Source organism: Bidens hawaiensis, unplaced genomic scaffold (assembly GCF_021521415.1).
Source record: "Bidens hawaiensis isolate Kalapana, Puna unplaced genomic scaffold, B.hawaiensis_p1.1 tig00007738_1, whole genome shotgun sequence".
Taxonomy (NCBI): domain Eukaryota; kingdom Viridiplantae; phylum Streptophyta; class Magnoliopsida; order Asterales; family Asteraceae; genus Bidens; species Bidens hawaiensis.
This window is the reverse complement of record NW_027491537.1, coordinates 995,188-1,008,115: the sequence shown is the minus strand read 5'-3', so window position 1 is coordinate 1,008,115 and position 12,928 is coordinate 995,188. Positions and strand designations below refer to the sequence as shown.

Here is a 12,928-nt window from a genome sequence, read left to right as displayed (position 1 = left end):
AAGCGCCACATTGCGCCCATCGCCCGAGCCCGAGCGCATGCGCGTCGGGTGCTTCGCACCCTCCGCTAGGACCACTGGGTGCATGCTAGGCATATAAGAATATTATATGGAAATCTCTTCCTTATAAAGAGCTTCCATTTCTTTACCACTTTCCATGTTTGATGGGTTTTAATTTCCTTATTTATACCCATGTGGAATGCTTCCACTTTCTTGCATCTTTCAATGTGGGATGGAAATTCCTTATTCCATATCCTTAACATAAGACAACTTTATTTATAGAATATTTTTATTTCCTTATAGAATGGTTTTATTTTCTTTATTTGAATTTTCTCATTACCTATTAGAGAATAATTTGATCCTTCAACTTTACTAAGTTGTCAAATTTGGACCAAAATTTTGGGGATGTTACACGTATCCTCAGTGGCGGACCCAGGAATTTTTCTTAATGGGCTCACCTTTTTTCGATTTTCAAATTTCTCAAAATTGACTATTAAAACTTCTGGTCCCGTCGGGTCGGATCAGGTTATAAACATAATACAATACGATATCATAATAAAATATAGCAAGAAAACACACAATCAAATTCCAATGTCACTGGAAATGAAATGAAAATAAGAAACATTACAAATTTTAAAGTTGTTCACAGCGAGTTTTCATCTTTTGAAAGCGATCCATTACTACATTACATCTTCGACCGAAACATTGGCATGAAGGTCTCTTTCTATATAACAAATGCAAGAATCGTTCATATAACCATCACTCATCCGATTACGCAAATCCGTCTTCACATGCTTCATTGATGAAAAACATCTTTCAACACTTGCCGTTGCAACCAGTAGAACTAATGTTAACTTCACTAAACGATAGATCAACGGATATCCAAAATGTTTCTTTGTGTCAACCATCTTTTTCGCAAGACTAGATATACCATTCATGTTAGCAAACATTTCATCACCTCTCATAATAATAATATAGGCGCCGAGCTTATTCATAAGATCTACTCTTTCTTCATAGCTAAAATCACGTAGATACAACTCGGCCAACCTTAATATCTTTTCAACATCAAATGCTTTAAAATTATCATCCGGGCTCAAACTACCCATACATGTAAGCAGTTCGGTTGTTACCTCATTAAAACGGTTGTCAAGCTCTTGTATTTGCATATCTAACACCGTGTTAAAATTTTCAACTTCATAAAAATGATGATTGGTTATGTTGGTCTTTTTTCTTCTATACTTGGGGTCAACATATTCAGATTTCATGTCCACAATTTCAATGTCATTTTTTTCAAAAAAAAGTTTGCACATCGTTCAAAAGTGAATCATATCCTTCAAGTCTAAATGCTTGTAGTTGTTGCTTCGTTGCCGTAACCATTTGAATAGTATTCACTATATCTTGATCCCTTCTTTGAAGAGCTTGAGACAATGTATTAGTAACCCCCAAGACGTGCTTCATTAAATGCAAATAATATGCAAAATCATATGCCTTCATGTATGTCCAAATTCCATTTGCTTTTCTTTGGTGATCATTATTGTAACCGGAACTTCAAATATATTCAAGCACTTCAATAATAGACGGATATAATTGAACCAAATGAACAAGTGTTTTATGATGAGAGCTCCAACGTGTATCACCAGATCACGCAAGAGAAAGTTCTTGATTTAAACCACTCCCAGTTTCAAGTTCTTCACGACCTATTGCTTCTTTGAATTTCTCTTGTTAACTTTCTCGAAGCATATCTATTCGTTTACAAGATGAGCAAACCACATTTGTTAAAGTCGTTACCTTATCAAAAAAATGCCCAAATGTCATCATGTTTGTTTGCAAGTGCCACAACAACCAATTGAAGTTATTGAGCAAAACAATGTATAAAATATGCCGAAGAATTTTCTTTCGAAATTAAAGCTTTTAGACCATTAAACTCACCAGCCATGTTGCTTAAACCATCATATCCTTGACCTCTAACCCTTGCCAAACTCAAATTATATCGAGTAAACACTTCATCAATAGCTGATTTCAAAGTTAAAGCAGATGTTTACAAGACATGAACAAGGCCAATAAATCGTTCTTTAACAACTCCATTTTTGTCAACATATCTCAAAACCATAGCCATTTGTTCCTTTTTAGATATATCCCTAGACTCATCAACTAATATATAAAACACATCATCACCTAGTTCTTCAAAGATTTGTTTTAAAACTTCTTGTGCAAAACAATTGCAAATGTCTTTCTAAATTTTTGGAGACGTCATTTGGTTATTTCCCGGAGCATTTCCTAATATAACCTTACCAATGGCCTCATTCAATTCTCCCAATAACTTTAGAAATTCCAAGAAATGTCATTGATAAACAGAACTATTCGACTCATCATGCCCACGAAAAGATAATGCATCATTTAATAAAGCTTTAGCAAGAACAACGGATGAGCTTAAGCGGATTCTATACTCACTTTTCTGTTTTCCACTATGCTTTTGAAACCCAACAAATATAGATTGTTTTTGTTTATGCAAAGTCTTTACATTTTTGAAGTGTTATGCGTTGAAAACTATTCAACTTTTTACCAACATGACCAACAATTCTACTTTTTTTGTCCCAACCTTCATATCCTTCGGTCACAAAGGCATTTTTTTGACCACTTTCCTTAAACAAGTAACAAACCAAGCAATATGCCTTATCCGTTTTTACATACTCTAACCAATCATGAAATTCAACAAACCATTCGGGAACAAATCGCCTTAATTTCTTACGAAACAATTGTTGTGGAAAATCATGACCTTGTGGTTGACATGGACCTCTAGCCAAATAGGCTCGTCTAATATCATCTCTTTGATTAGGGTGATAAGATGATATTGGTTTCCGCTCGGAGGGATCCGATGGAAGGTCTTCCAATTCAACCATATTAGGAGTATTCTTTGATGAAGATGAGGACTCAAATGTTGATAACTTTCTTTTATGTAGTCCTTCCATTAGCCCTAACTCTCAAATTTTAATAAAACTAAATCACAAATTCTAGAATGGTATTCATAGAACACACGATTCTAATCTAAGAATCAACTATTCAAGTATAAAAAATAAAAAATAAAAAAGGTTTAAGCCTTTTAGGTTTACCTTTTAGGAGTTGTTGAAGGATTGAGATAGAATTAGGACTTTTGAAGGATTATTGGAGATGAGCAGATGATACGTGGTGGTCGCCGGATTTATGGTGATAGAGGATGGAGGAAGAGGATGATGGTAAGATTTTGGGGAAGGCTTGAAGAAAAGAGGTCGATGAATGAGTAAAGGTGTAAAGGGGTATTTTTCTAAGGATAAAACCCTAGTAAGAATAAAAAAGAAAAAAACGTGGAAGAAAAATGTAACATGGGAGATTCAAACCCGGAGTCTTTTAGAACGGATGGACAGAGGAAGCGTAAGGAATAATGATTTACCACTAGACCAACACTTAACTTGTTAATATGGGTTCACCTCTAAATCTCTTATGGGCTCACTAAAATTTTTCCTATATCGTCTCTACGAAATTTTCAAAAACCGTTGGGTGCCCGTGCACCCGAGGGTTCCTTAGTAAGTCTGCTGCTGCCTATCCTTGCTTAATGGTGATTGTTATTAATGTTTCTCGGTTTCGGGTAGGCTTTCAATGGTTAAAGACCGAGACCAACCCGATGACCGAAATGCCATAAAATCCAGGACCAATTTGAACTACTTAATATTAGGTTTCGTCGGTTTCAATGTTTTCTGGTCCGGTTCTATGGGTAATTGTCGGGCTGAAATCTGCACACCCTTAATGAGAATAGAGAGACCAATAATGAATGTGAGATTGTCACATCATCCTCATTATTTTCTTTTATTAGTATAATTAGATTAGATAGTTAGATTAGATTAGTGAATTTATCTTTATTTTATGTATTTGTATAATAGTGAATGCCATATTTAGCTCATAACATTTATAATATTTTGAAGTTTCTACAAATAACTATTAATATGTCGCACCCCAACCTATGGCGGAAATGTTGGGGCGTGAACTGATTGCCCACAGCTCTCAAGGTACTATTATGCAATATCAAATGTGACAATATCTATTAAATTGAGTTAAATAATCAATTAATAAAATCATAAATAAACAATTACAATAAACATCTACAGTTAAATTCTTGTATCTTTTTCTCTAATATGCATCCTATGTTACTTTAAACAATCTTGATAATCACATCACACGATGACCTACATATGCATTGAAAATAAAGTAGATTTGTCAACACAAGGTTGAGTGAGCAACACATCTGTTTAAATGTACATATAATAAATATAAAATAAGTAGTGCAACAAGTTATATGAGAATAACAAATTAACCAAATGAGCAAGTATAACTGAGATGTCGAGAAGCACAAAGCTATAACGACTGGCGTATGATCATACTATTATGAGATTATGTTGGACCTCTCCGAATACGGTTCACATAAAGCATATAAGCACATAAACAAGTAAGGTATAAGTTTTGACACATAAGGCAATAGTTGCAGTTTTGTGTATAAGTATATATGAGAAATATAAGTTTTACGCATATGTCCCCAAAACGTGAGAAAACAAGTAAAATAGGGGAATGTTTTACTCACTTTAGCAATAAGCAAGAGATAAACGAACAGGTAAGAAAGCGGTAAGTCAAGTCTTCGGGATTTACCAACGAGAATCCTAATTACAATAATTGAGGAAATAAAAATGGATAGAGTAACGAAACTAAAACTAGATATGTGTTCGTGATTTGACGATGATGATTGGGTGTTCTTGACGAAAACATTTATTGCTTTAATTTGTAATTAACTTTATTATTTTAATATCACTTTATTTATTAAAGCTTTATCATAACTAATATGATTTTACTTATATAAAATACATGAAAATACTTAACCAAATATTTATAAAACTTTATAGTTTATATAATGGGATTCCAATCTAAAAATACGTTAAATGTATTCATATATATTTATTATTAACAAAGATTTATTTTAAATAAGTATTGTAAATATTAGAGAATAAATAATAATATCTATATAAAATTTAATCTTTTTTATAAAACACTTAAATTGATACCATACGTTAACATACTAATTAACAAGATATTCTAAATATATATTTAAACCTTTTTTATAAAATTAAAACCTGTAACAATGTTACAACTAATATATATTCATATATATATGATTTTTTTATAAAAGTTTGGAAATGTGACTAGTAATCATGACGGTTTTTATGAAAATACAAATTAACTATAAGTGTTATAATATTTATAATATAATCTAAGTGATTAAAAGAATAGTTTAAAACTAAAATATAAAAGAAAATACCCAAAAACGGGCTGCCGAGACTCAAACCCGTGCTGGCAGCCTGTTTCCAAGAACACAAATCTCAAACAAACCGTCTGATCTACCAAGACAGTTGGTTATTGTAACAACTCGGGTTTTCGAACTTATACTTTTACCCGACTCGGTTCAATGCTCGGGTTATTTTTATTCAATAAATTTAATTGGCGTTTATCGAGCAAAATTGATTATTTTATTAATATAATTAAATCTTTATCGTTTATACACTTTTAGCCCAAATTCTTGTGTCCATCTTTAAACATCAAGGATTAAATTGTAAGTATCGTTATTTAACCCGTTTTTTAATTTGGATCTAAACCAAAACCGAGCCCAAAACGTTTAATACAAACCCTAGTTTGTTCTTGAGCCCAAATCCATCAACCGAAGTCTAATTAAGCGTTCCTAAGCCTTAATTCGCATCCAGCCGACCCTAATCCCTCGTTTAATTTCGTCTAGAAGGATCCAGATCATGGGCCGCAACTTATTGCTCACGCTATGAACCCTAATCTCGTTTTCTATATAAACAATCTCATAAACGCAATTAAATTCACACATACAATCTCAAAGCCGTCGCCTATCATAACCCTATACTTAATTATATTAGTTTGGCCATTTACCTGTCCGTTCTTAAGCTTTTTTGGTCGGCTCTGTTCGGTTCTCGTTCACCATCTCCAGATCATCGTTTAAGGTAATTGTTTATATCATTAGGATCGGTTTTTCATTGAGACCAAAAGCCCTAAGGTTAATTTTGATTTGCGTTAACGGATTGATCAATTTGATTGTTAGGGTTTCATAATCAAATCTGATTGAATATGTTACTGTTTTTAAATAAAGATTTCTAAATCTTTTTGCATTAAGCTGGATAGCTCAGCTGGTTAACCATAAGACTTATAGGGGAACAGAGACCCTGCCACCCCGATTTTTCAGTTTATTTTGTTAATTATTTTTTTAAAAATCTCTATTAAGTATATAATTAATATTAATAATCAAATCAAACTACTTTATTGAAAACCGACTTTATGATACTTGTTTAACTCACGTTTTCATTCGTATATATATATACATATATATATACATATATATATAATCTCAAGTAAACTATATAAATAAATATGTTTATAAAACTAAAGAAAAAATATAATATTTTCAAGATATGTTTTTATAATCAAACTAATTGTTTTAAATAATAAATCTTTATATATAATATTATATTATTATAATATTAATTTAATAATGGTTATCGAGTTTTCATAATCGATCTTGTACATTTACTTAGCGTATCCGTACTTCCCTTTTTCCTTTATAGGCTTTATCGTCAACGCGTGATTCCCGCATTCTTAATATTCTCATTCACTTTTGTTCGTCTATCGATGTGAGTACCACATTCCCCTATTTTACTTGTTTTTCTCACGTTTTGGGTACATATGCGTAAACATACTTTTCATATATACTTATACACAAAACTGCAACTTTGTCTTATGTGTTAACAACTTATACCTTACTTGTTTATGTGCTTATTTGCTTTGTATGCTTTCGCATTCGGAGAAGTCCAACCTAATCTCAATCTAGTATGATCAAATTAATTATGGGGCTATAGTTGACGAAGGTTATGAAGTTGTACTGGTGCGTTTAATTGATTTACAATGATCGATATAAGGTATATTCATGAACGGCTTAGGGCGAACATACCAATATAGCAATACGCGTTATAATTGATTTTGTTTCCCAATTACGATTGTCGGTGAAGGTCGTTTATGCTTAAGGAATGATTCGCATAATTCAATTCCAATAATAGGACGAGAATTAAGCCTCAAGAAATCAAAATGGTATACGGGTTTGGGTATTCGGGTCTGATAGATGGCTAATTGGATTAAAGGGTTACAATATAATAGATATTGCAGTTTAGTCCTTAGAGATGGATATGGAAACATTTAGGGGTAAAAGTATGGATAAGGGTACAAAAAGCATATCCTTGAAAGTTATATATATATATATATATATATATATATATATATATATATATATATATATATATATATATATATATATATATATATATATATATTAATATTAATATTAAATAAATATGATAAGAATTAATAATAAAATAATAATTATTCGATAAACGTGATATTTTATTAATAAATTTATCGAACATAAAAGCGGGTCGGGTAACATAAGTTGGAAAAATCCGAGTTGTTACATAATAGTTTTTCCAGGGCCGGCTCTAGCCTAAAGAAAATGAAGCCCTTGCTTTAGGCCTCACTTGGAAAAGGCCACCAACTTTTATGAATTTTTGTATAGGGTAATTTGGATTGGCCCAATTAAGTGTGCATATATCCATAGGATTAGGATTTCGGATTGATAAAATCAGTTTTGGGGACTACAACAAAATGTAGTTTAGTTTCTGATTGTGTTCTTGGAAGTTGGAGCGAACATGTTCTTACTTGTTACCGACTTTCCACTTTCATAGAAAAGAAATGTTGTTCTGTAGTAGTGTTGTTATGTTCTTCAATTGAATTGCTTAATCGATGCTTTTAATCTAGCATGCAAAGATGTTAACTTTGAAGGCTTGAGGGTACGCTGTTTTATCCCCTAACTTTCCCCTAATTTGGTTTTCCAGTATGTTTTTATATTTGAACTTAACTATTTTTATGCTACAATGCAATATGAAATAGCTTCACCCTTGTTACTCAACACTTAGAAAATAGTAATTGGTCTAATACTAATCTTCCATCAAACCTATATGGGCAAGAAATATTGTAAGTACAATAGACAATGTATAATTCTAAGAAATTGTTTACGAAAATTTTATAAAAAAAATACATCTGTTAGTTTATAAAAGGCCCCAAAATAAAATTTCGGTTGAGGCCTCCGAATAGGTTGAGTCGGCCCTGAGTTTTTCATAAGGGGAAAATATCTTCTGTAACTTTAATTTTAAAGTAGAACAAATTGTTTTATCTTTATGAAATAAAAATGAATATACATGACATTTTCATTCAAAGTACGTTTAAAGATGGGTTGCACTAACCATGGTATTGATGACGAAAACTACAAGTCACTTTTCTAAGGTTAATTATTTACGTTCATGTTATTTTCTGTGACAACATACAATCAAGTACTTTAATAATTATGTTGATATAACTTTGTTTTATGCATAACGTGTTGAAATGTACGCCATTGTTTTTCTAACCTTTTTTAAACATGACTTATAAATGTTGCTTTCATTTGACTTTTGAAAATGTGGCACGCCAAGAATATTATAAAGTGTTAAAACATATCATAATGCGATCAATACTAAAATACTAAGAACATGCATACTTAAAACTTTACACATAGGATGTTTTAAGTCACATGACGTCTAGTCAGTTTTTCATAGTTCTGTAAACAGTGGTGTAGTTAAAACTCTCCAGCAATCAACGGCTAATTTTTTAAAATGGTGCAATTGTTCAACGTTGTGTAAAACGTTTGGCCCCAAAACGCCAACGCAAGGGGGGAAATGTTCCATGACGTTTTAGGCCAAAACGTTAGTGGGGGAAACGCCCGAGTACGGATGGTTTAAGTTTGAAATATAGCAAAATATGTTATTCCCCATGAGAAATAGCGATACATAGGTAAACATATTTATCTGGTAATCCGTTGATCGATAAAGTACGGTTTCATATTTTTATAAGCTTAAGCCTTAAATTCAACACTAAACTAGAGGTTAACTGGTTTTAATATTTTGTCCGTGTGTTAGTTTATTTAACCGCTTAACTTATCATGAGATTCACAAGATTTACATGTACACCTTGTTTAACTTAATTTGATGAATTTGAACTTTTCGATTGGACAATTGAAGAATGGCTACGCCAAATATTAAAACAACACATTAGTAATGCTTTAGCCAAACATGGCATGTTTGCTCACTTGCTCGGGCAATACATAAGTGCCAATTTCAAAATTAGATTCCCTAATTAATATGTATGTTTTTCATTTTTTAATCTAGGTTGATATGGAGGCAAACAAGCATCAAAGCCCTAGGGCATGGACCATGCCGTCAAAGGGTACAACATGGATATGAGTACAAGTTTCATACACAAATACACGTAGTTGGGTGTGTGACGTTACGTATAATGGTGGCGTATGTAAGGTTTCTTGCAATGAATTTAGATTTGAATATCATTGATTTCTCAATAAGCTTTTTAGGTGGTACATTGTAACATCGATCAGATTGCGTTCTTCGAGCATAAACGGTTTGATGGAAAATGGTGGGTTAGAGTCAATCCAAAACTTGATTTGGTCAATATCAAACCTAAATCAAGGCAAAAACGCAAAACTAACAATGTGTGCCTTTTAGCGTCACAAACAAAACAAGTGTATTATATTAAATAAGTCTACCTCATACCACTTAACTCATAGCAAAGTTTATTTTGATTTCTCTTTTGGTGTATAAGAAAATCTCGATGACCTAAGATAGTCTGATAATACAAAAAACACCAGCATCATATAGATTATAATATGCTTAAAGTATATAAAATTGTGTATGGAAATTAAACACAACGCCAAGCGATTAAGTTATTAGTAGTTGGTTACTTGGTTTATGTGTTAGTGTGTATTACATTGCATGGACAATTAGAATTACTCTCTTCAATATGAATTAATATTTTTGCGTACTCTTAAATTTTGTAAAGTGATCATTAATACTTTGTCTTTTTTAGATGCTCCATTGTCTTTCTAAACATATACAGAAGACACTAAATGCTCACTCCACATCTTTTCTTAACTATCAAGGTAGCCTATTTAAGATATATCCCATGGATTAGATATTCCAGTATGGTGTTCAGGGGCGGACCCACATAGGTCCGATCGGGGTCGCGGGACACCGATGTTTTTTAAAAATTACTTAGAGACGGTATATTAAATTTTGTAAGGACCCTATAAAAATTAATACTTGGAACCCATACTATTAAGATTGAGCTGGTACAGTGGAAAGTCTCTTATTTTACTTGTGAGAGGTTGTAGGTTCAAGCCCCATCATACTTCTTTTTTGTTGTTTTTTTAATATCCTAGTCTTAGTTATTCAGTTAGGATATTTGTGTTTTTTGTTAGTTTCTCTCATATAGTCATTATCACCATGCAACATATATAATGTTAACATGGATTTTGCATATTCTTTTATTATTTACCTTGTGCATGTATATTATAATTAATCATTTATTTGTGTTAGAGTTATTTTTTCATGTTTTGGTCAATTATGTAAGACCATACATATAGATTACGTTCATGTTTTTCGGGTATGAATTAAACGTGTATGTTTCATCTAGTTTGTAATTTAGATTCTTTCTACTTACTCGTTTCCAATGACACCATAGTTCCGTGTTTTATTATGTTCCTCGCCTCGACCCGACCCGAATAACGACCGACCCGAAAAATTTTGTAAACCGAAAAAATTGGGACCCCATTGACAAAAAATCCTGAGTCCACCACTGATGGTGTTCCCTACCCTACACTAGAGATTCGGCTTTCATTTGAATATGTGTCGTCACACAACACAGATTAATTAAGAATATTGGTGTCATTGACATAAGGCTAACGCGTATAGAAACCACAGATCACATGAGACATTGTGAGATAGAATACAAAGTTAGCGTGAGTGTAAGCACAAAAGAACAATTCTCAACTCGAATTTAACTGGATTTCGTAATATGATGATTATTGATACGTTTTATCTTTATATTTTAGATTATCCATGGTCTTCCGAAACATATACACTCACAACAAGACATGGGACTTCAAATGCTTGATATTCCAATATGACGTCTCCTTCATCTGAAATAGGCACCCATTTGAATGTATGTCGTCAAGCAACAAAGATAAACTGAGAATATTGGTCTCATTGTCAAATCCTCTTACATAAGATCAATGCATACTGGATTCATTGATCACATTAGACAATGTGTAGCGAACTACATTTCTAGCGTGTGTGTAAGAATAGAATAACCATTTTCAACTTGAGCTAAAAATACTATAATTTATATTCAATCTTCATCTTATTAGACCCATATTCAGATTCGTTCTTTTATGTTAAAATTTTAACACGATGAAAAAACAAAAATCAATATCACTTAAATCTAATAGTTATCAAAATATCTTTTTTTAAGGGAAAATTACCTAAATAGCCATTTAGAAGAGAGAGAAACACAAAAATAGCCCGTGAGATTTCGTTTTTCAAAAATAGCCCTCGAAATCCAACTTTCACGTGACATTGGGATATTCCCCGTGAGTTTTCGTGGACCGATCAAAATCTGCAATGTGTCAAGCATTCCCACCTACCACGCAAGTTTTCATCCCAAATCCGTCTTAAACGTTACTTTTCACATCAGATCTAACCCGATGAAAACGAACTTTAATGTGATGTTCTCCAACGTGAGTTTTCAAATTTATGGTTTTTAAAGTTTTTCTTGAAATTCATCTCCAAAGATGAATTTCAAATGAATTTCAACTTCGGAGACGAATTTTGATTACAATTCAACTGGCAAGATGAATTTCAATTAATGTTTTAGCCAATAACTGATGGCAATAGTTTTGGCCCACATTTTAACTTGCAACATATATTTGGGAAATACTTTAACGTACAACATATAAACGGGGTATAATTTAACGTAGAACATATTTTTGGGCCATATGTTAACGTACAACATATATTTGGTTCAAATTTTATCGGTCCAGCCAATAATTGATACATAGTTTGACCCCACAAAAAAATTTTATTTTAAATACACAACAGTTTTTTCCTAAACTTTGCCTAAACTCATTACAATGGCAAAACCGATCTTCAAAGATCCGGAAACACGCCTTCTTCTTGATGTTGATAAGTTCGACGACATTGAAACATTTATATATGTTTTCGAAGATATTCACGTCGAAGAAAAGAAGGTTTGCAAACATAAAACGAACCCAAGAAACCAGGACCCATATCAACAACTTCAATTGGATCACCTCGCTTAAACTTCATTCTTCAAGATAAGATCACCCAGATTTTAATTGGTTTATGAGAAATGAAATGAAATGAAAATAATCAACATGAAATTGAGTTGTAATAAGTAATTTATGAACAAAAGTTATTCATCTTGGCAGTTGAATTGTAATCAAAATTCGTCTATGAAGTTAAAATTCATTTGAAATTCATCTTTGGAGATGAATTTAAAAAAAAAACTCAAAATCATCTTTTTTGAAAACTCACGTTGGGTACGGAAACAGCTTGAAACATCACGTTAAAGTTGGTTTTCATCAGGTTAGATCTGATAGTAATGTTTAAGACGGCTTTGGGATGAAAACTTGTGTGGTAGGTGGGAATGCTTGACACATGACAGATTTTGATTTGTTCACGAAAACTCACGGAGAAAATCCCAATGTCACGTGGAAGTTGGATTTCGAGGCTATTTTTGGAAAACAAAATCTCACGTGCTACTTTCAATGTTTTAAAAATCGGTATTTTATTTGTACCGGATTGGGCTAAAAAATTGTACAACCGGTTGAACCGGGTTATACCGGGAGGTTCAACCGGTTGAATTACCTTATAATTTCATATCAATG

At 32.4% G+C, this 12,928-nt stretch overlaps 1 protein-coding gene across 1 annotated transcript; it reads right to left on the bottom strand.

Moving 5' to 3' along the window:
* Nucleotides 1–677: 677 nt before the first annotated feature.
* LOC143635904 (uncharacterized) lies at nt 678–1,307 on the bottom strand. Its single transcript, XM_077103618.1, has one exon. It carries the CDS (start codon nt 1,305–1,307, stop codon nt 678–680), a length of 630 nt encoding a protein of 209 aa, XP_076959733.1.
* Between the last annotated feature and the right edge of the window lie 11,621 nt (nt 1,308–12,928).

Coding starts and splice junctions, on each gene's coding strand:
- LOC143635904 (XM_077103618.1), bottom strand. CDS start 1,307: ATGTGCAAACTTTTTTTTGAAAAAAATGACATTGAAATTGTGGACATG.